The sequence below is a fragment of the Lipophrys pholis genome, assembly GCF_963383615.2.
Source record: "Lipophrys pholis genome assembly, chromosome: 3".
NCBI classification, from domain to species: domain Eukaryota; kingdom Metazoa; phylum Chordata; class Actinopteri; order Blenniiformes; family Blenniidae; genus Lipophrys; species Lipophrys pholis.
The window spans coordinates 32,989,181-33,013,979 of NC_137627.1; the positions used below are offsets into that span (position 1 = coordinate 32,989,181).

The 24,799-nt window shown below is 41.6% G+C and overlaps 1 protein-coding gene across 4 annotated transcripts in view; it reads right to left on the minus strand.

Annotated features, from left to right (window-relative positions):
- Positions 1 to 24,799, minus strand: part of cadm1b (cell adhesion molecule 1b) — a 205,062-nt gene that overhangs the window by 30,179 nt on the left and 150,084 nt on the right. For 3 of the 4 annotated variants that reach the window (XM_080459950.1, XM_080459949.1, XM_080459952.1), the window contains exons 2-5: positions 21,479 to 21,499; positions 13,990 to 14,136; positions 8,168 to 8,320; positions 3,503 to 3,640 (exon numbers count right to left, since the gene is read on the minus strand). In XM_080459950.1, the coding sequence (XP_080316076.1) occupies positions 3,503 to 3,640; positions 8,168 to 8,320; positions 13,990 to 14,136; positions 21,479 to 21,499 (459 nt within the window). The remainder of the gene's footprint in view (positions 1 to 3,502; positions 3,641 to 8,167; positions 8,321 to 13,989; positions 14,137 to 21,478; positions 21,500 to 24,799) is intronic. The other variant, XM_080459951.1, reaches the window with a different exon arrangement.

The following is a 24,799-nucleotide window of genomic DNA, read 5'->3' on the forward strand; positions in this document are numbered from 1 at the left end:
AGCATTGAGCACTGATCAATCCCAGCGCAATCAAGCATAGCCTCTTCTCAGGGTGACATTTTCTTTCAGTCAGTTTCTAACCTCCAGTCTTCTGCCTGCCAACACACCAGTGATCAAGCACTTTGAACATGGCTCAGACAGTAAACTGCTCCAGCGCTGCTGCTGCTGCTGCTGCTGCTGCTGCTATTAGTAAAGCAGGCTGAAATGAGAATAATGTAGGTTTTTGAATTTGCGCCAACCGCTCCATCTTGATGAGATGATATTCGTCCCATTGGCGTGGAGGTTTTAAACTGTGAGACATGAGCCGTGCGAAGCATGAAAGAGGCGATGAAAGAGTGAGCTTGCTGGTGTAGTTTTGGCCAGTGACTCGGGCTCCTCACCAGTGTGGGCAGAGCGGGTGGGGCTGAGGCTGCTAAAGTGCTTTCAACTTGTAGCGTCTTCAAATGCTGCAGTTTGTTTAAATTGCTTCTCCTACTCCGAGATTTGACACATATTTGCAGTGCGACTTGCACTTTCCAAGGATATCATTATCTCCAATGTCATTGCGAGTAAACAGCCACAAATCAGCTCAGGAATCACGGAGAAAAAGTCACAATTCATTACTGCAGAAGTCGCCTGCCAATAGACAGGTCTACTGAAGTTCCTTCGCTATTTAAATAATCTGCAGACGCTTCCCTGTATCGTAAATACAACTGCTTATTCTCTTGTACATTTTAAAGGGAGCGAACAAGCCTTGAACATGTTTAAATGTTCAGGTAAACCAGATGAGCCCCCTTTTTTGAGTTTGAACCACTTTGTGCCCTCTAAGTCCACCCGACTCCCCAAAGCTGTTTTGGGTGTCTGACCACAAGACAACGGAGCTCGGAGCCAATGAAAATGCAAGTTTCTGACAACAAGGTGGAACTTTCTGAAAATGCTCGGATTCCATCTCCATGGAAACGGGGGGGGGGGGGGCAACTCTTTTGAAATGCCGCCACTGCGCATGCAGACCACTGCCATGGTAAATAGTTCTTCTGCACATGCTCAGTAGAGACAATCAGAACAATGTTTTCCTCCAGAGTGTTGTGACTCCCAGTCCATATTCTCCTGGGACTTGATAGTTTTATTTTGACAGTTGCCGTAATAACGATCCAACTTGGTCGAAAGTCCGTGTTCTCCCATTGTTAATGTTTATAGCATATTGTTATCCACGCCCATGTGCTTGTGGTTTTATTACAAAAACAAACAACAGCACTGACATCATTTTCAGTGTTTCTGTTGTTTTGGTGTAAACATAGATCTTTTTCAAAATGTTGGAGTGTAAATGATCAACATTTCTGAAACTAAGATGCAAAAACGATGCGTTTTCACTTGAAACGTTGACGTGTTATCGGGCATGAGTTAAAAGGTGATGGAAGGATAGACTTGTTAACTTATTGAACTGAAATAATAACATAAAAAGCAATTTACAACACAATTTAGCAGCCCTGTAACTTCACCAGTACAAAAGAATGTAATACTAAACCCCTAAAAACATTCATTTACTGACACATTTGTCTTCCTTAGGTGCTATAAAAGCACCTATGATTGTGAATAAATAGTTTTTAAATGAAAATCAACTTGTGTGACTTTGCCACAGTTTTGAACTCGTACTAGTACGGCCTTTCTCACTGAATGGGAGATGTTTTGGATGTTGCATTCAGCAAACAGGGAGGAGGAATACGATCGAAAACCCAGAGTAACCTTGAGTTTAAAATATTCATTCACAAATATGATTCCCTAAGGTCGAGCGTGAAACTTTGCTGGAGCTCTTCAGATGAAAAATAAAAGCAAAGTGTTATTTGATCAGTGGAGCGATTCCAAAATGATTATTTTACTGAATATTGATTGTTGCCATGATTCAACATCTTCTATAGCTGCATTTAAATAGCGGCTTTAATGGTTGTGTGCGTTTTTAACTATTTTCCAGTCCCAAAGCCCATTGTAAAATAAAATAAAAAAAATAAAGAAAATCAAATTAAATAAAGAAAAATAGAACGTGCACAAACTTTTCAAATTTAAAGTTTTTCTCACACGATGAGATCCGAATAGTAAAAACAGATAATAAATGCAGCTGTTGGATGGAACAAATCTCTTGCTGTACTCTGGCAACAGCAGCAGCTGAGCACCGGGCTTCACTACATTTAAATAATATTGCAGCTGTCATTTATGCTAACAAGCATTTTGCCACCTTGTGTGCCGAGTCGCTCGCAGGCCGCAGCCCGTCAGTCCTGGACCTGCCAGCATGATAAATGGCTGCAAAACCAATTCGGCCAATTTGAAGGCAAAAAAAGAAAAAGAAAAGAAAAGGGTGCTTAAGTCAGGCGGGGAGTTTCTCCCTCTGTCTTTACGACTTCTCCCGCCTGCAGCCAGACGTGGGACCGACACAGTCGCAGAGATCCTATAAAACCAGTGGGATGTGTGCCTCCGAAAATCAACACATGCAGGAGCTAATGAATTGTTTAGCACGTCCATAATGAGAAGTGATTTGTGTTTCCTGGGGTACAGGAGGACGTGACTTTCTGCCTCTCTTTATGTATCCACTGCCACTATGGATTAGCCCCCGCTCAGCATGTCGGTGGCATTTCGCTGATCTAACCATCCTGTTGTCTCTCCCTCCCCTACACAACACTCAACAACTCATAAACAGAAATTGACTTCGACTCCTGTAGGGAACACTGGAGGCACAGATGGCATTTAGCTTCAGATTCACTCTTGTCTAAATATTTCATCTCTCAACAAGCCAAATGAATCCTCTCCATTCTAATACATATATAATTTGACAACAAGCTCTGAGACATCCACTCCATGTAAATACGATATGACTGAAATGAATATCCCCCTTGCTGTACAATAAATATATAATGAATAATTGATGACCCCTAATCATAACTGAGAGGCAATAAGGACTTTCCACACATTATGTAGCCCTTCCTGCTGCAGCCTGCAGCTGGCCGAAGGCACTCAAATGAAGATGAAATGTGCAAATATGAGTTCATAACTATGTTTACTATTTATGGGTGGTTTAAAGTAAACAGAAAAGATTTTGAGTTTACTAGATTCCATCAAAACAGATTCCATCAGATGTATCTGAATGTTGACAGTGATTGTTTTTATTATTATTCAAACATGGATCTTTAAAATGAAGATTACAGCATGAATGTGCCTGTGAGGGAGATGTTTTCAGAACTATATGAGACGAATGACCTGATAATTGCATACTGTAGCTGAGCAAGGGACAGACGGGGTCATATACAGGAAATACAGACGGGAAAAGAAAGCACTCCTCCAGCTGGATATGCCAGAAAGGATAATCTTCCCACATACGTGTCAGTCAACATAATCAGTACAACACACATTAATGTTTTAGAGAAGAAGTACATTCTGTTCACAGAGTAAGAGCCTCCACAGAGCAGAGCTTGTAGGGATGTGGACAGGCCTGGAGCATGTGAAGCAAACTGGGAGAGGCTGTTATTCTACCGACCTGTCAGTTCTTCCTCCCCTTTCATCCATCTGATGGAGGCGGCTGGCTTGCTGCCCATCGCAGTGCAGGTGAGCTCCGTCTCGTTCCCCTCGCTGACCACATCCTCACGGCTCTCGATGATTGGGCTGCCTGGCGGGACTGACCCACGGCAACAGCAGCAGGCAGAGTCACACCGGCGTGGATGTGTTTGGAGAGACGCAGAGAAAAAAAATAATACTGTCTTTACAAATAACAACCAGAACAGGAATCCCAAGACTTTGCATGAATTGGCGATGTGATGTTTGTTGTCATGTTTGAGAAGTAAAAAATACAGTTTCAACACATGACTTGAAAAGGTTTTTTGTTTAGGTTTTTTTTTTTTTTTGTAGTTTAGTTTTTTTTGTGTGAATTAGGACGAATAAAAATAGTGAGTAAAGCTTAGTTCTTGGTTGAAGCTTGTCTGAAACACATAATCCTAATTTGACATTGATACACGGAATCCCTCTTGGGAGTTTGCAGCTTTGGTTGGAGTTGCAGCCTTCTAATTGTCCTGGTTTTACCTCGGCGCCTCTCATCCAGATCAGGCAGCAGCCCAGTCGCCAGGCTGATGATGGACGGCTGGCATGTGTTTGGCACGTTGCATGAAGGAAGTCGACTGCTCGCTTAAAGAACAGGCACGCTAACAAGGCGGAGGGTTTGGACGTCCTGCCAGCGGGTTGGCAGGTTGGTGATCCGCGCTCGGATTGCTTTCTTACGTCTGCACGACTTTCTTAATTCGATAAGTTGAAGGTGTGTGCTTGAAACGGAAGGTGTCTAGCATGTTCGTTTGCTTCACTTGATGTGCTGTAGAAAACCGACCTGATCATTAATGGCCTCTCGCATCGATTTAACGAGTTTGAGGTGTTGCCCTCCGGAGAACATTACCGTCTAACAGGAAATATTTAAATTTCAAGCCAAACGGTGAGATTGTAATCTGACAGATGAGTTTTTATGTCGGTTGCCGCAGTTGACTAATGTAACATACAGTCTGTATTCACAAGCTGTGCAGTTGTTTTTTTTTCCTCAAACAAGTCGTGTTTTATCAGTCGCTCTGTTGTTTTTGATGTGCCTGTGTTCAGTGTTTCATTTTGTGGTTCATGATGGAAGACAACTTTTATATATACATTTTTTACATTCTTATTTATCCATCTACAACACATGTCTATGCTGAAACTAGCTTTTGATTTTGACTTGCACAAACCCTTCGGTAAACGTGCAAATTGCATGTTTCTCAACATTAAGAATTTAAATGGCGCAAGATGATGTAGTGACAGAGATCTCTTGAGAATGGTGTATCAGCTTTTCTTTAATCAAAGCTCTACCAGTTCATATTGTCGGAAGGCGAGAGCAGGAAGTCAGTATCGCACTAATGGCTCGGCACCTGAGAGGGACACAAATCAGCAGGATAACTCCAGAAATGGCGGTGGTGCTATGTATGACATAACAAGGAGGCCTGCAGCCCTGCTGTTAGCTCTAACACTTTTTTATTTTCCACTTGCCATTTGTCAGCTGTTACCTGCTGGATGTTGTCGGGAGCCAGATTGCTTGTGGTTAGAAGAAATGCTTGTAAATGCGATACCACAATAACACAAACTGCTGGCTCATCCACCGACGTCTAGATGGCTGCATCTTGCGTCTAGTTTGATAAAAACCTAACAGTGAAGAGCCGGTACTTTACTGCTTTAAGAGACTAATTAAAGCCTTCACTACATTTATCTGTATCTGGATTCCAGCATGATAGAATCTGTAAAGTTAACAGCCGTCGTTGAGACAAACAATGTTGAAGCTCATTTGTTAAATGCTAATGTTAAGAATTTTAACTTCGATTATATTTTTTCCCCCTCTACAAACTCTATAAAGTAACCTGTAGGGTTTCTACACCTCCTGCTCTGGGTTGCAGGCTCTCAGTATCTCACCATGCTGTCCACACTGCAGACAGATGTGTGTGCAGGTTGAGTGGGAGGGTGAACATGATGTTGCCTCCTGGGATAGGTCAGAGATATTTTCTATTCCACGTTTTCGGGGAGGCTTGGACAGAATAACAACATGTTCTCTGAAAGTAAATAAAATGAAATTCTGCCTTTTTTGTTTTGCACAGAATTTGAGCAGAATCGATAGATACTGACATTTTACACATATAAAGAGTAAAGTAGAAATTTTGAGGAAAAAGGCTAAATATTTCAATTGAGGTGAAAACGTTCGAGTTAACGTTCCCATTTTTTTTCTACTGTTTAAATTTTTACATTTCCACTTTGATGTCACACTGCAAAACCATAGATTATAAATTAGTCGGTTTGCCTCATTTTGCCAGTGAAGTGTCTTCACAGTGAACCAATAACTTTGTCTTCTCCTCAATAAACTGCAGTTTGTTTCCTCAATGAAGCTTGTTGGCTTTCTAGATAGTGATAGAACAACACACTTCCCTGTGCCAGCTATCTGATGGCAAGATAAAACTGTGAAAAGTATTCTAAATATAGACTACACTTAAACTAATATTGATTTTTTTTCTTTAATTTAGTGGCTGAAATATGTTTAGTTGCTATCCACAGCAGCGCGTCGCTGATCTGAGCGTCTGTGCAGCTGCCGCTTCACCAACCTGAAAACCCAACAAGCCGCATGTCGTCCACAATGACTCTACAAACTATCACAGCATCTCAATTAACCAAAGATGTCTCTTTAGGTCAGGGGTTCCCAGTCTGGGACCTTGGAGGGTTGAAGATTCACCTACCAAAAGTCAAACCACAAGAAATTATTATCTCGTATGCTGGTTGGAGTGTTTCCACCAGAGTTTGGCTTTACTGGAATGTTTTGACGAATAAACAGGGGTCCACAGCTTTTCTTAGACCCAGTTTATGTGACAAAAGTTTTGTGTTTACATGGCAACGATTGAAAGAAATCCTGAGAATGATATAATTTTCATGTTGGGCCACTAGCGGGTGCTGTTGTTTTTTTGGAATGAAATCACACATAACATTCATATGGACAGACGATGAAGTTGGTTTTAGATAAAACTACCAAGTCCCGGGAGAATATGGACTAGGAAACACTCTGCAGGCAAACAATGTTGTTATTTTCCATCTATTCGTATGTGTGCAGGAGAACTATTTATTGCACCGTATTAATCCCCAGACAGAAAATGATTCACTACGGGCATTTTAACGGAGCTCGACCCTTTTCAAAAAGTTTCACCTCGGGAGACATTTTCAAAGTGTCGTGTTTTCAGTGGCTTGGAGCAACGTTGTTGTGTAAACAGAGTCTCAAAACGCAACAAAAGGTTTTTTTCAGTTGAAAATGTTGTGTAAACGGTTCCTTAGATAAGATCTCAGAGACTTTCGAAGAGTAAACGTCGGAAAGATCTTGTTTAAAGCGAAAGCACATTACACCGGTTTTCAAGGCATTGACCTGGTTCCCTGTGTCTTTTAGGATCGAGTTAAAGGTTCTTTACTGGTTTTTAAAAGTCTTAATTGTCTTGTTCCTTCTTATCTTATGGATTTTTCATTTTTGTTATTAACCTGTTAACGCTTTGTGCTGCATTTATTGTAGGAAAAGTGCTTGATAATCAAAGTTTGATTTGCTTTGATTTGAAAGTCCTGGGTTAGTGTTAATTGTTATACTTGTGGAACAAACTTCCAAAACACCTGAGGTCTGTTCAAACTGTTGGCTTATTGAAATCATTGCAACGTTCTCATGATTTTAATACATTACTCTTTATAGTCTTAACAATTGTTCACTATTCTAAATGCATTTTTATTAACTCCATTTTAAATTCTTAACTATCTATTCTCCTGTTTTATTTGCATTTTGTCTTTTAAATTTCCTTTAATAATCAATAGTAATTTAATAATTAATATGTTGTTTTATGTCTATGATTTCAATGTGATTATATATATTTATTTGCCTTGGTGAAGCACTTTGAATTGCCTTGTGCATGAATGGTGCTATACAAATAAACTTGCATTGTCTTTATTCAACATTTGTTGCCCAGAACAGTAGCAGAAAGATATATGTGATTATACTGTGGTTTTGTGGATAAAAACAGCTACTGTAAGTTCTCATTCCTTGTGTTAGTCATCTTAACAAACTTGCTGAACTCCAGTTACTTGAAAGCATGAGCAAAAAAAAAAGAGAGAGAGAGAAGTCAGCGGGATGCTTATTTCAAGGACTCTTAAATGCAACCCTTGGTTCAGAAATACTGCGGCTAGGTTTCAATTGTACAACTAGAGTAATTACTTTAAAGTGCTTTTAATTCCTTTCAATCCCCCAGGATGTCTGCATGTATAATAAAGCTTAACTAGAGTAATTTCACTCCAAAGCATCAAAGTGTGGCACAGCTGACTCTCAATAGGGAATCGTTTGGAGCAGCCAAGTCAACATTCACCGGGATTCACAGAGTCAACACAGCTGCCAAAACCAGCGCGGTCTGAGCCATCAGTTTCAGCATCTGCTCCTTTTCGTTATGCTGTTGAGCACCGCGAGAGCCTAATTGGCTGACATTTTGTTTCAGTAGCTAAAGATAACAGGATCAAAGATTACTATTATTTCATATTTGCTATCTATGATGGAGGGGGGAAACACAATGGAAAGGCGTGTGCGTGTGTGTGTGTGTACGTGTGAGACTGTGTGAGGTTCGCCCGTCCTCACACCTACCCAGGACAGAGATGTCTGCGTAGGCTTCCTGAGGAGGATCTGTGTAGAGCTGGCACACATAGCGTCCCTCATCGGAGAGTGACACATTGGACAGAGACACCCGCAGTTCGTTGTCAGAGAAATTCACCAGCTGGAACCGGCTGTCCTTGAGAGCTGTGGGGAAACATGGGAGACAGAGACAGTCAGAATACGGGGAACAGGGACACAAACACAAGAATCGGGGTGAGAAGGAACAGGGATGGGGAGTGGAGAGTGGTGAGAATGAAACGAAGGATGGAGGAAGACGAAGGAGACTCCAAGAGAAAATGAGACAGGAGAGGAAAAAGAGGAGGAACGAGAGAGATAGAGAGAGAGAGGGCCCGGTATTAGTGCTGCCCTTTTGTGGGCTTTCTCCTTAATTGAGTAAAAGAAAAGTGAGTTTCAAAATGATTCATACAAGTTGATTTATAAAGTAGCTTTACAGTCCACAGAGCACTCGCGGAGACAGGGAAGTGTGAAGAGTGCTCATGAGGACTCCTAACAAGCAAGGAACTCTTAAAATGGGCTGCGGCTGGTCATGGATGGATGCATCAAACTCACATATTCCAGAAAAGGAGAGGCATTCAAACATGCATCATGAATTAAATCACAGTGTGGATATAGGCAGGCTCGGGTGCCTGAGCCTCCAAATCAAAAGTAGCCAGAAATCTGTGCACTAATGCCGGTATAGATTGGCTGGATTTTCTTATAACGACATCGAACTAGGTTAGCCATCGCTCTCTTGAGTTTTTACTCAGTGCTTTTCATGTGGGTCAGCCCTCATCCCTGTGTGCTCTTTTACATAAACAGCTTGGGCTGATTTGATTGGGGCCCTTTTGATGTTTTGACCTGCCTTCTTTATTAAGTCCTTTGGATCTGTCGGGCTAACAAACTTCATTGAGCCCTTGTTTGGAGCGCGGGGAGTTTATTATTCCCCTCAGGCGTTACACTTAGCATCATGATCATTACCGAAGGTCTCGGGGCAGTGTCAACATGAACTCTCATCCCCCAATATAATTCGAGAGCTCTTTGGAAGTCTCTCCTCAAAGGGAAACAATGACACTGATGCTCGGTGAGAGTCGCAGCACCTGCGAGGGAGGGAAACCCTTCACTCCTCACATGTTGAATGCAGTGCGTATGAGGTTTCTTCACATCCGGCTGACTGCGTGCACAATGTCTAGTTTTCATTGATTGTGTTTTCTAAGTTAATCCGTTCATCCCTAAAATGTCAGAAAAGTCAGCAAAAGCCTTCATCATTCCCCAAGAATGAAGAAAACACATTGAGGCTTCTTAAAATATAAAACAGAAAGTAGTGCTTCCAATTCAAGACACCAACGCAAGTGAGTCTTGGCCTATAAAACAACAACACAATCAGTAAACTGTCGATTTAATCAACCACTACTTTCACGTCCTTGTAATTTGGTTTCATTTACACTGCTCACATGAACGACGAGGAATTAAAGAGCATCTGACTCAACTGAAGCCAACAGTTTTCCTACTTATCTGCCTTCTTTACATCAGTGGACTGTGCATTTTTAACATTACGACCATATGAAGGTAATGAAAGTGATCCACTCTTCATAATGGCACCTGTCAGAGGGTGAGATGTATTAGGTAGCAGGTGAATATATTGTTCCCACAGTTTCATGCATTATAGGAGATAATGGATGAGGGTAAAAGTTTGACAAGAGCATAATTGTGATGGTTGGAGGATGGAGTCAGAGTTTCTCCAAACGAATGTTGTTGTTCTCGCCCGGTAGTGGTCAGTATCGATCTCAAGTGGGCCAAGAAAGGAGGAGCAATGAGTCGGTAACAGGTCATGGGGGGCTAAGGTAACGAGCTCTACTAGAGTCTCTACTGGAGTCCATGATGAGTCGGTGCTGCTTTCATATTATAGAATGGACATACATACACACTACTCGTCAACTAGTCCTAATATAATGGCTGATCGGTTTGTTATGGAACATGGAAGATTGGGTTGTTTGTTTATCTTTAAGGGATCAAACCCTTGCAAAATAAAGGACCTTAATTTTTTTGGTGTTCTTTCTTTTTCTGAACTTATAATTCAAATGTTTGTTTTAATCTCTCCTCAGTGTTTCTACTTTAAAACGATTGCATGCTGTGTCTGAAGAATACACTGTGAGAGCAGTAAGAGGAAAACGAATGGTAAAGTTGTCGCCCGGCGGCTAAACAACGCGCTGGGTGTCTCTGTGGAGCTTCATAGAGTTAAGTGTAGCTGCAGATCATGCTAGTCATTTTCTGTGCATTCACCACCTTGCTTCTTTTCAGGTTCTTGTATTGTCGGTTGATATAAAAACAATGACTTCGGCTGTAATTGAGGCCAACTTGTCAGCCTTTTGGCCGGATATCACTTTATACATGAACCCTTTGTAGCACAAACTCAAGGCAACTTCCTCAGGAAAGATGCAGTGAATAAATCATGGCGGTCTGTTGCAACAGCGTCCACAGAGGTCCACCTTCGCTGATAAAGACTCATTTTTTCCCCAGTGCAAATGACACTGCTGCCAAATTGCATGTCATTTTGTGTATATCCGGCAAAAATAAATGTCTCGTTCTAACAAGACTAGCTTCGCTTCTACCTGTGACATAATTCATCTTTATTTGCTGCGAAGGAAATGTGTTTATATGGCCTCCGCCGGCACCGTAAAGCTGTTATCATCTGTGTGCGGATCTGTTTCCGTGGCTGCTGCCTCTTCGCTTGTAGCTGCTGTTCTTGCAGGTCCTGGTGTGTCTCTGTGTCACTGCTGTTTACTTCCTTGTATACAAAGATCTGCCACTGTGTCGTGCGGCCCTGTTGACAGGTAACAATGCCACTGGCTGAGGGGGGTCCCAGCAGAACCAGCAGCCCTTCAGGAACAGAGCCTAGAATAGCGCTGCTATGGGCTTCACTGGACCCCCACTACCAGACACACATACATACATGCAGCAGCAGACCAATAACACTTTAGCCACCTGTCAAAAAAAAGTCTGAGGCATATTCCCATCTAATTGTAGACAAACAAAATCATTTGTGTTTTTACTTTTTTTTTTTTTGTCAGTGACAATAGCGCTGCAATGACTTAGGCAGAGAAAATGACATGTTTACAGGCCCACATGGAGCAGCTCAATAAAGACTGAAGAGGGAAAGGTTGTCTTAACCTCGTAGAGAGATTTCCTTAACTGCGCAGAGCCAATATTGATCGTCCCCCGGATGTAAGAGCTAATTATTCATTGTTGCTTTTCTATCTGCTCCTCTGTGTCAGAATAAATATTTTTAAGGTGTCGAGCGCGACGTGATCCGTGCTTAGTTCATTCTTCTCTGCCATATTGTCAAGCAGCGCGGGGTATTTTGTACAAATATGACGAAGATGTGTACTCAAACTCCCCTGATGCTCTTCGCAAGTGAGAAAATGGAACACACGTCTTGCTACCTCGACTTGTGAAATAACAGCTGGGAAGCAATATAGACTGAAATGAAGGGTGTTTCTCGTTCACCTTGAATCTTGGCTCAGATCCCAGATATAAACAAGTAAAAAAAGCAAAGACAAAAAACTCAGTTCAAAGTAGAAGTGGCCCATATGCTCATGCATAATCATAATGTTCAATATCCTAATCTAAGAGATTATCGTAAAATCGAACAGCGACAAGGACACAAAAGTATTCCCATTATGGTAGCACAGTGAATTATCTCATATTAATCTTGGAGCATTCTGAGCTTAACGACTTGTGTGAAACAGCCCAAAAGTCAAGGACAGATGGAGTCGTGCTTCCACGGGAAATCTCACGTAAATCTGTAGACCCAACTTGTAGCAATAGCTGAAACCTACACTGCAAGGCAAAGAGAAGAGCAAACCTCTCTATGTACAAGATGTGCTGACAGTTGGAGCGCCTCTGCTTGTGCACAACAATTTCAAAAAAGGTGTTGAAATAAGCACAAAAGTCTGACGTGTGAAGGACACGGCCATGGGGCAAAATGCAGACCTTCACTCCGCGACCGAAAACTTTAAGGCCGGAACTGTTGGTTAATCTACTACTTATCATCGCTATTGTGCTTCGTCACTGCTGATTAATTGCTTGATAAAAACCTAAGAAACCAGGGAGACGTCCCATGTTTGATTTTAATTTAAAACTAAAAAGATGAGCTGTAGAATCACCTTCTTCAGAGGTACTTGAAAATAACATGTTTGAATCAAAGAGTGAAAGAGATTTAGGTTTGTTTTTTTATGATGGTTACATTTCTCCCCCTCTGGTCTGTGTATTCACCATCTTATTGAATTATTTCTACCACTAGGAGAGACAACATATATCACATTCCACTGAAATCTACATAAAGCAGCTGCCTAGACTCACACAGAGAATTGATCTCATACAATCAAAACTTTTAAAACCTTCACGCCACATATGGGAACTAGTAATTTTAGGTTCCTAATGTTATAACCATAAAAAAAATTGTTGACATAAAAAAAAGATTTTGCTGGACAAAGTTTTTATTCGAACTGAATGTGTATTGATGACGCTCATCATCAATTTGTTTCACAACATTTGCCTTGTAGTACTAAAATCATATGTATTCATAAAGATGATTTAGTTTTTCTCCTTCTACTTTCTAATTAATGAATGCTGCACGCACGCAAAAAACCCCAACATGCTTATTTCTACAATGTGAGTGATTGCATAATCTATTACTCTTGTAGGATCACTTCTTTGCAGATGACACTTTAATTAGCATTGTGGAGGATAGTTGACATAATACATTTAGCAGTGATTTTGTGCTTATTCTACATCAAGGATGTTAAACTCATTTCAGTTGAAAAGCCACAAGTAGCTCAAGCGTAAAAATAAAAATAAATTGCACACTTGCTCACATTTAAACACCAATTAAATATGCTTAGCTTTGTTTTAGAGCAAATAAGTATGAGTGCATTATGAAACAATCACAAGCAGAAATTTGGACCAAAAAATACTAAACAATACTCATTCTAATGCAAAATACATCGTAACATCCAAAATGCCCATCCTCCATTTGTGATTTGAATATTTTGTGGCATTATAAAACACTAGAAGCAAAACATGACTTGACAAATCTGCATCCGTACAAGTTTGATAGCAGTAATGCATCTCGCCTTTATTGGGCTCAAGTTTTAGTTCTCTGTGGTGTGGTTCTTCAAAGCTGCTTTTAATAAAATATGCTGAACTCCAGCCAAGCAATTACTCCAGCAGTTGTTTTAACAGAAAAGTTAATGGTTGTTGTTATTGTGTGTGTGTGTGTGTGTGTGTGTGTGTTTGTGTGTGCATGTAATATTAACACTATGTAAGGTTATCCTACAGGTCAGAATGGACCCACGATCCAGCTGATTTTGGACCATCGTCCTCATATCTATCATCCCTGTTCTCTAATTTCAACTACTTTTCTTTAATAGCTCACAGTAGTTGTTGTTCACTGTGATTTTTAAGCATAAGAGTGAGTGTAAACTGTAATGTGATGCGTTGTCGGATGCAGTTGAGTCAGATTCCTCTGAAATAACTAGTATTAGAAGAGGCAGGGTTATGTTATCAACACCAAAAACTATGAATGCAAGAACACATTTGTAATGACTAGTTCAAGAATCCTCGGAATTCAGATCCAAGCAGCCTGTCAGAGCTGAACCAACCTGGAAATCACCATTTCCCCTCTATTTGCTGTGAAAACCTACATTTGCCTCAGCTGTTGCACAGGGATCTATCATTTACACGTCAAAGACTTTATGCTTAAACTTTCAGGAGATCCGCTTCTAATATTCGGTGAGTGGGACAAGGGAACTCACGTCGGACATCTTTGAAGTAGATGGTCTGCCTGTTGGGGTTAAGCAGCTGGATAACGGAGTCGTCGTTGTTCTTCACTCTGCAGCTGATGGTGGCCGTTTCCCCCTCGATCACCGACACGTTGTCAGTCGCCAGGTTCTGACCTTCAACTTGACGGGTTAAAAAACAAATGAGAAGGCAGTGAAGATTCAGGTGAGAACCCAGCGTTCCTGTCTGGATCACAGCCTATTAAATATTTATATTTCTTCCAGCAGGCATGCCATGTCAACACGTGCACAGTGCAAAGATACGTGAATAGGCCGTGTAGATTGTCTGTTTGCAGCCATGTCTAATCCTTTTAATATAAGAGCCATGTGCAGTGTTTGTCACTATTGATCTCCCCCAGCTCAGAGTGGGCCCTGTGAGTCAGTGCCAGATGGGCTGTAAGCTCTGCTGCCCACGAAGGTGGAGAGAAAGAGGAGAGGGTAGGAAGAAAGAAAAAAAAAAAGAGACAAAGAACGAGTGTAAGAAAGTGGCAAGTAGTAGATATGGGCGGGGTGGAGGAGGTGAGGAAGAGAGGGAGAGTTAAACAGAGCAGGAGAGAACAGAGAGATAGAGTGAGAGAGAGAGAGAGAGAGAGAGAGAGAGAGAGAGAGAGAGAGAGAGAGCGAGAGAGCGAGCAGAGATAGATGAGCCATGCTGGATGCTGTTTATGGCTAAGCTTTATCAGAGCCCTCCATCTGAGGTTCCATGTGACCAATGTGTGCTCAGTGTGTTCAGCGGTTCTGTTCTGTATCTCCAGGAATAAAAGTGCTGTAAGAATCTGAGTCACTCTCTGTACACTGGCATTGTTGCCACTGGCAGACCCCGGACCTTGTCATCGTAACTTACACCTCGCACCAGACCCCCCCCCCCCCCCCCCCCCCCCACCCTCGTCATCAAGCGAGGAAGAGGGAGAGAATCAAAAGTCACCTTGTGCTATATTTATCTGGCAGGAGCCAAAAAAGCGTAAGGAGAATGGAGAATACGATTTTAATGCCTCAGATTCACACCAGCGGAGGAACAACACTTTCAGCCACATCCCCAACAAAACATCAAAAGCACATTTGCATGCCCGGGTTGTCAGACACCTCTATTGCATTCTGACATTTACAAAGTGGTGGTGGTGGTGGGGGAGGCGTCTGCATTTTCAGATAGTGATAATGGGAATAGACAACCAAACTAACATGATTCAAAATGAACTCTGCGAATGTGGAAAGCAATAAGAAATTAACCTCCTGTGGAGAAAAGCTCCTCAGACCTGTCTGATGCAATGAACCACCCATTTCATTCCACTCTGTTGCCAGGGCTCAGGTTCAGGACAAAGAGAAGGTAACAACAGACACGCGTTACCTTCGAAATGTTTCCACAATCAAATGTTTAAAGTCAATCTTTAAGCTTATGTGCTACTCGTGATTCTGCTAAATCACAATATGATGAAAGGATGTTGAATTGTGCAGAAACAGACGCCACATTGGAAGTGACAGATTCTGCTCATACCGCCACGCCACCGGTAGAGGCAGATATGGTGACCACGACATCACAGGAGAAACACAGAGAGACGCAGGCAGACACACACACACACACCCACAATCAATTTAGACCAACCCAGTAACTTCGAATGCGAACGCTTTGTGGCCAACTTAGAGGGGATGATTAAAATTTTTCTTCTGTGTTCCAGTTGGTACAATACCGACTTACAGCTTAATTTTCACATAATACTGTAGCTTCTGAGGTGCAAATGAATCCTATGTAAATTAAATTTATAGGTGGTTTGATTATGTAGCTTTCATTGAAAATTGTCAAGGTTGTCATGGGCAGGTGTTAATGCTGAGGTAATAATAGCTCGTCGTTATCTCCACAATGATGATCTGCTGCTTGAACATTAGCAACAACTTTGGGTGATGTGTTCAGTAATAGGTGACGTGAGTTCAGCTCGATAGATTGTATTGCATGAAATTCCCTCCCCACACAAAAAAAAAGAATAATCTTGAGCATTGACTCAATATAATCTTCATGTGGAGAGCTGAAATGTGTAACGGGTGTAATAATATCAAGAGGAGCTCCTCTGTACATGCACTAAGCGATGGCAGAAGATGAGGCTGAAGCAATGTGAAGTGTTTTGATGTCTATTTTATTTCATTGCTGTAAAAGTAATATATTTGGCAGTCAAAACAGCAACATAGAGCAGCCTCAAAGCAAGGTTATTCTGCTCCCAATCTGTTGGACTGAGAGAAAGGGAATGCAAAAGATAAATTCTCCATAAGGTTTAGCAGCCCCAAGCAAGGTTGGTTCCCCTCCAATATCCCAGCCTAGGCTCATCTCCAATTCAAAACACACATAAATAACGTCGCTGTGATTAGCAATCCCATCAAAGTGAAAACAGGCCACTTTGTGGAACATGGAGGGTTTTTGCAATTGAAGTAAACATTTTCAATTGCCTCGGCATCCTGGTCATGATTGGGTGCAAATGAGGAGAGGCAGTCATTAATTCTGGGTGGTGGGTGGGGATGGAGGGGGGAGTGGGCAGTGGCATGGCACAGATGACTGGCTGATAAATTCACACTCATTCCAGCAGCTGTCTGAGAGAGTAAAGTGCCTGTATCTCTACACATGGCTGCCCTCCTGTTCCTGCATCACAACATACTGAATGAAACAGTCAAGAGAGAAATACAGACCTTCAAAAGCCTGCGTGCTCCCTCCGAGGGGACGTACAATCTGGCTTGAAGTGCCCGGCATGGAGGCTCGGCTCATCAGCCATACTCAAAATGCAAAACGGCAGCGACTCCGACCAATTTTAAGAAAAGTTGACGAAATCAGAAAACATTAGTGGACCGGCTCCTCCATCAGAAGTTCGGAGACGGCCACCTTTTGAATCAAGCTGGCTCTTTCTTTGAACTCGGCTCTCTTGTTTTCACATCAAAAGACATGAAAGGGGCAGCAAAAAGCAGGACAGCCAGCCCCCCCAATTCCTCGCTCTCTCTCTTGAGTAACTGCTGTCTGCAGCAGTCGCGTCCTTTCAAGGAACAACCAGGACTATACACAGTCATTAACAATAAAAGTTTCTCCCTCTTTCTCTCTCTGATGCTGCCTTTTCACTCTTTATCCCTCTCAGTCATTAAATCTTGATCCTCATGATGAAATGCTGTTTTAAGGGTGTTCACAAGTACGAAGGTTTGTGTCTCAGGGTATAATTAGCACCGTGCTATTCCTCCTAGACCCTTTGCATGGGAAGTTTTCTAAAAATTTCATACCCACTAATTTGAGGATCTATTTTTTTCTTCCTTTTAAAGATAAGCTCTCTTAGAAGTTCAGTGTATTCGTGTGTAATGATGCTGCAACACAACCAGAAAATAAGGATGTTTCAGCCCGAGGAAACATCTTTCACCCTCCGAAATATTACAAGGTGATGTGTTTCTGATGTAAATGAATCAATGCTAGTTCATAGGAGTTTATAAATCAAAACTCACAAACTTCATTAAGGGCTTCATAGATCCTCTTCTGGAAGTAACGTTGTTATAAAGCACTATATTGACAATGTTGGAAAAATAGTCATTAATAAGGTTAAATAACATTTCCAACAAGCCATTAATAATCTTTAAAATGATGTCCCCTTTTTCTTAACAACTAATTAAGCATTTGTCAATATATGATGAAATTTTAATACGATGTTGAAACCATAATAACTCCCATCCGCATTTTACTCATTGTTTTTAATTGCTTCATCGGGAAAATAACAAATTACGAGTCAAAATTCATCAGGAAAAAAAACATCACAAGCAATATTATAGGGGTATGAAGACAACAGGATATTGTTGACATATAACTTTATATATAACTTTATAACACTAGTCCTTTTATTAGTCTCTGTTTTGTACTTCTAAATTATAAAGTTCCCCAGAGGATGTATTGGATTGGGCAATTATTTCAAGAGAAATCCATTGTTTTTTTAAATGAGTCAACTTCTCTTAATTGATATGTTTGCTTAGTCAACGGAGAAATTAGATGCCAAAAGATAATTAAGGTTCATATACTTCATACTGTACATTTTCCTCAAAGGAAATGTTTGGCAGGAACCGTTCTCTGTTTTTTGTTTGTTTAGTTCTTTTATTGGATGAAGTGGACAGTTGACCTGAAATCTTTGACAGTAAAAATATTTTCAAAGCATATTTCACATGGATTAGAATTAGGTATTGATAATTGTCCAGAATTTTTGACAGAAAAATGTGGTTAAGTTCTTTGGATAATGACTTCCAGTTATTGACAGTGAATCCCATGCTGCTGTTACAGGGACAATGAAGTATCTGACACTTGTAGTAGTTTGATGCCGGACAGATGCACAGTCACAAGGTAGAAAGCAACATGTGCTAGAGGAGTCATGTTTTGTATACCACAGCTAACAGTGTCATCCGTCTCCTAAAGATTGTGTTCCCAAAGTAATTTTCTGGCAGATTAGGTTTGTTTGTGACCTGTTGTGTCATGTGAGGTCAGACAGTACAAACGTATGAAAGTCCAGGAAGAAGGCTGATGGTTGTTTGTGGAGGAAACACCACATTATTTACTGCCGGAGGTGGTTTGAGTCAATGTGAAACTTTAATCAACTCGGTCCAGACGTAAGCGCAAAGTTCAATCCTTATGCAAGAAGCTCATCAATTTGTCTTGATGGCTTTTTCACCATTACTGATCAACTATTAACAACAGCATATAAGCAAACAGATTTGTAAATTTAAAGAAGAATAGGTGGGCAGTGATTTCATGAGGATCTTTCATTTTGTTTGTTAAAAGCAGAGTTTATCTTAACAGATTTTACATTTCAAGTCAAGATGTGACAATTAAATTATTATATTAATTATCATTCGGCTTCATTGCAATTAAAAACTCTGTAGAGAATTTTTGTGTCCTTGAGGTTTTTTTTTTAACTTGTAAACTTGCAAATTTGATAAATTTCCCATTGTCTTGTCTTGTGGAGGAAGCTTTGTGTGTTTTGAGCCTGTTCTTGATCTGGGTCTCAGTACGCAGTTTAGAGGTTTTGCATTGCTATCGTTAAAGGACAGGTTTTTATTCATACAGTTGGGGGCCTCGTGGAATCCAATCAAAACTTTTGACATGATCAGCTGAAGTGTTGGACAGACTCGACAAACCGCTGCTTGTTTTCTCACTGCAAAACAATGTGAGCAACATGATAGACTCCTCATGTGGACAGAAAACATGGAGGCTACACTGGTCAAGTCTTGGTAAGAGTAAACACGCCATTTTGACATTTTCTGCTCCTCATATCATGACTGGCATCTTTTATTTTTTCACGCTGATCAAAGCAGCACATTTCTTTCGCTTATTGATGAAACTTCCAGAACAGAACAGAAAGCTCCTCATACAGCATGTCTTCAATTCACAATCAGGGTTCGTTCCAACATCCTGTGTAGAGACTTCTTCTTCTTTTTCTTTCATAAAGTTGCATTACAGCCATCTGCTGGTTCTATCTATCTACATTGTTTCCCACCGCTCTCGACGTCCCTGATGACTGTTTCCCTCTCTCTCTGATCAGTAGCTGTTTCATCCCTGATGAAAGAGTCATCATGTACATTTGTATTAAAGATCCAATTGAAGCCAATCCAGACCAACTTTTTTTTTATAAAGCACATTTAAAGAGTTAAAGTGCTGTACAAAAACTATATATGGTGTAAAAGTGCACCGTTCACGTACAATAGATAAAAGATACAGATAATAAAACAAAACTAATTAAAAAGGATGAAAACATGGGTGATATAAAAGACATTGAGTGAAAACTGTATAATAGGGCCAAAGAGAACAGGTGGGTTTTAAGGCGTGTTTTAAAAAGAGAGAGGGAAGGGGCCAGTCTGACTGATGGGCAAGTCATTCCACAGGTTTGAGGCAATAACTGCAAGCATGCTGTTTCTCCTGAGGTTATGCTTGGTTTTAGAAACTACCAGGATGATCAGCTGACTTAAGAGAGCAAGTGGGGGTGTAAAGGCCCCTTCATACTCCATAAGAACAAGACGAAAATGACATAATTTACTTTGGCCAGCTCCCTCTGGCTGAAGAAATTTGCTTCGGCTGTTCCAACCACCCTGGCCGAACTATGTAGGAGCCGCACTGCCGAAACTTCTGCACTGCCGTGTGCTGCGCATGCGTGTTCCAGTTCGCTCATGACTATCAGTCATATTTTAATCATATTTAGCTTGTAACATCGCAACTGTACGAGCGCCGCAGCTTGTTAAAATGTCGGAGTGCAGGCTTTTACATGATGCACCTGAACGCATCACGAACAGCTGTCAGCTCCTGTAGTTAATACCGGACCAACAGGGCGCTCGGACAAAAACTCTCTCTTTTATTACTGAAAAAGTTCAGAGAAATGTATTTCTGAAAGCACTGGAGGCGAGAAATAAACTATGCAGTTGAAAAGTTTAAACGCCGCATCACAGACATGTGGCTGCTGCGAGTGGGCGTGGCCTGCAAGTTCGGCAGCTTCTTATCGGAGTATGAACAGTCCTGCCGAAAAAGCTTTTTTTTCGGCAGCTGGCCGACGTCACTGCCGAATTTTCTTCTTGTTCCTATGGGTTTTAAAAAGGGAGTATGCAGGGGCCTTTATCCTGAATAAGCTCAGACAGGTAGGGTGGGACAAGACTGTTAAAAGATTTAAAAGCAAATAAAATTACTTTGAAATGGGTCGATACCATTTTAGGTTTTTTGGTTGAGTCTAACCAATTTCCAAAACTTTGTAAACAGTCTATTTCATATCAGACAATACAGTAAGAGTAAATGGTGCATTTCAAGGTCACACTCTAGGTCACTGCGTGAGCAAGCTTTCTAAACCCATACACTATATGCTTTATGTAACTATAACACACAAGTTTAAGAAACATTTTCAGCAAATTATTATCAGAAATGTGGTTTTGTACAATTGATCTCACCCTTTAGTTGTTTAGATGTGCTGTGGTGTCGTCTCCAATCGTATTATTGTTATGGTTTTCTTTTGACTTTGCAAATGCAATTTTGACACCCTAAGAGCAGGCATAGAATCCCTCTCCTAAAGGACCCTGGACCCTAGATTGTGAACTACTGTTTTTATTTATTCAGAACTCTCTTGCTTTGGTGTGTCTGGTTTTTGGAAAATGCCAGAAAGAAGGAGGACATTAGGAAACTGTCAACTCTTAGGAGTATAAATGTGTCAAAAACTTTAGACAAATTGAAGTAGAACTCAAATGGCTCGAGCAAATTTCTAAATCTGCCATTACATGTGGTGAAATGTTGATTTGTGAATCACAAATAAAAACAGTGGATCAGCGCTGTGGGCGCAAGGCTATCTCCTCCTTCCTGAAAAGAAATACCAACATAACCAGCCATTCATGTAAATATGCACAGATGAACAGACTGCGATGGACAGCCAATCAACAGACACAGACAGAAGCAAGCGCTTCCAAATGAACAGCAGGTAGCAAAAAGAAAGAGTACCTGTCACGGTTTCAGCAGCTCCTGTTTCAGCGCAGGCGAGGATGAGAGCAGAGGAAGAGAAAGAAAAAAAAACAGACAGGTTGTGAGCAGACAGGAAGCAAGCAGAGAGCCATATTCCACTGGTTACAAGAAACTTATTCATAATTTCTAAATAGGCGTGTTAGAATTCATTAAATTCAAGGTCCATATGCTATTTGTTTTCCACCAATTAAGACAAATACAAAAGCCATCATAATGAGTAATTTTTACAATCCAGTCATTTTATTCTTCCACAGGTGTGTGCAATCCGGACATAATGAGCCATTTTTCTCCCTTCATCATTTCCTGAGTGTTACATTAATATGGAGGAACAGGGGGAATATGCAGACTTTGTTTTCTCGCCCCTCGTGTCCCTGATTGAGATTCCAGCCAGCCCTGCTGTGGAGCAGCCACTGCCTGGAGACGCTCCCCCGGGACACGCAGTGTATCCTGGAGAAGAGAGCACCCATTCGGAACGGTGCCCACCCAAACTGGCATCTCACAGGGCATGGGAGACTGGCGTGTTCCCAAGTCCCTGCAGCATTGCTCAGGGCCTGTACCCTCGGGAGAGCTTCCATCATTCATTGTCTGCTATTCATAAACAACACCCCTCCTACCTCCCTCCCCCTCCTCCCCGTTCACTCACACCTCCTCCCTCGCCCTCTGCCGTTCAGCCACATCTACATTTTTATATTTCACACACCATCTTTTATTATATTGACATTTCACACAGACTTTGGGGTTTTCTTTACCCTGGCTGTGAGCAATGGGAGCTTCAGTGCCAAACGTGCACTGTGTTGAAGTGACTGCCTGTCTCACTTGTCATTGCCGGCGTAATAAGGGTGTAAGGTGTGACACATGTCCTTGTTATGCTCCTTTGTGCATTTTCGACGTGTCAGCAATTCCCCCGGGACAAAAAAAGTGTGAGTGACAAATCACACACGATGGGAAACAAATTTTAAACATTGTCCAGGCGCCCGTTTCAATATGTCTCCGGCTGCAAGGCGGCGGCAGCGGCGGCGGCGGCGGCGCTTCTTTAAAAAAACACGGTGTGCAAGTCAAGACTTGATCTGTTATTATGTGATAATTCAACATAATGAGGCGTCCGGGTGATTTGAGCCAACAGAAGCCAGGAGTGATCGAGGTTGATAGTCAGACTCGAGCCTGAGTGAGCACACCGTATGTGTCCCAGTCCAACCAGCCCTCAGGACAGCCCATAATGAGGCTTTTGAGCTGCTTTAATTGCCAGGTAATTATAATGTTGTAGCAACATTATGTAAATGACTCATTATCATCTTGTATGTGTAGTATATCTGCCCTGGTTTTTATGTTACTCTGTCAGCAGTGTAACCCAGAAAAATGTATCACCCTGATACTGGGGCATCTCAGTGTTTAATCTTGTCAACAGAGACCTATATCTAAACACCACGACTTGTGATATAGTGCGGTGACACCTTTCCTAACCCTTCACTATGATCCACTTCCTGCTGGTGGCCTCTGAAGAGGCTATAAATAGTGTGGTGGAGGCACAGGATGGCGTCTCTCTGTGCTCCCCTTTCTCTCCTCTGTACCTGCAGCACATTAGGTAGAAGTTATGAGGTGCCAGCTCGCCTGTGATTAGATGTCATGGCTGTCGCTCTGCTTAGACAGTGCTGATAGACAGATTTCTGGGGGAAATGCGTGTGATGGCATTCGTGCGAGTGGACCCATTGCACCAATCTGTCAATCACTCAGGATAAGAGCAGGCAGGCCGCCCGTCCTCCAAATAATGTCTGTCCTTGTCTCCTCACCTCTCTCTTCCTTTTCATCCAAATCTCATTCTATTCTACGGCACAATGTGCAGCATTGTGTTCGCAGGCTGAAAAGTGGAACGTTTCTCGATCTCCACCTACAGTGAAGCTACATTTGCTTCTTCGTAACTGGCTTATCGAGAGCATTTGAAAAGGGAATATTATGTTTTCTATATGCAGCGAAGCTCTGGTATTCAGAGGTCAGTGTTTAGCCCTTTTTTACACCAATGAATCTATAATAGCGTGCACTGTTTTTTAGTCAGTGAGCTAAACTAGGATCTCTGGAGACAAGATGTCTGAATGGTAAGAGTGGCACACAGCCTCTCTCTCTTCATCTCTACCGCTCAGTAAAAGCAGTGGGGTAACACTAATGAGGCAACATTTCGTCTCAGTACTAGTATGATGCCTTTGAATTAATGTTCCTCCTTTCAGGTAAAACATTCCCTTGCTTATTTATGCTCATGATCTGCAGCGTGTTGCATGTCATCCTAGTGTGTGATCGCACTGCATAAGAGGACACAACAGAGTCGGATGCTGGAGCTCTGTGTAGTTCCCCATAGAGACACCCACATTGGTTACCTTCATGGCTCTGTGTGTGTGTGAGTCTTTGTGTGTGTGTGTGTGTGTGTGTGTGTGTGTGTGTGTGTGTGTGTGTGTGTGTGTGTGTGTGTGTGTGTGTGTGTGTGTGTGTGTGTGTGTGTGTGTGTGTGTGTTTGAGAACTGCCGTCTTACTGTGGGTAGCCCACTGTGTTTTCATTTAATTAGAAGGATCAGAGGTGGGCTTCAAACTTTTTCTCTTCAAGGAAATCGGATGGAGAAGCGAGCTCCTGCAGAGAGGACCCAATAAACACAGACGACTTTTGAGGTCAGGATATTTCACAAAAGTAACCCATCAAAGAGTTCCAGCTCCTCTCAAAAAGAGGAAAGAAAGAACTGTGTCCGACAATTCACACTTTGAGTCTTTGTTGTCAGGTATAATTATTGCCAAATTCACATTAAAGAATTTACATATATTTCCAATACAAATACTATCTAAATGTGCTTTACAGTGTCTGAAACCACTGTCACGGTTCGGCAAACAGCATTTTACAAAGCTTTCCGGTTGCAGTCTTTTGCAGTAAAGGTTGTTTTGTGGAATACATTGATATGCTGGCTGACCAAAAAGTTGAAAATGTGAAGCATCTTTTTATTATTTAAAGGGTTTCAAGTTTCTCATTCGATTCAGTGATGTGGAAGCTTCTCATAACATCAGCTATCAAAACAGAAGCTAAAGATAAAGGCAAAAATAATCAGTAACGTCACAAGTTCCAAGGACATGTTCGTAATCGTCAGGGTGGTGCAGGTAAAATAAACGCGGTTCAGTTGCCTCGCTGAAGCGGTTCATTGCAGAAGTGTGAACACCACCATCTGAATACACGAAGGAGACAGACAGAGGTGTATTCCATTTCTAAAAGAACTCTGGTGCACTTTGATTGCTGTGTAAACACAGCACAGGCCGATGTGTGATAAACAG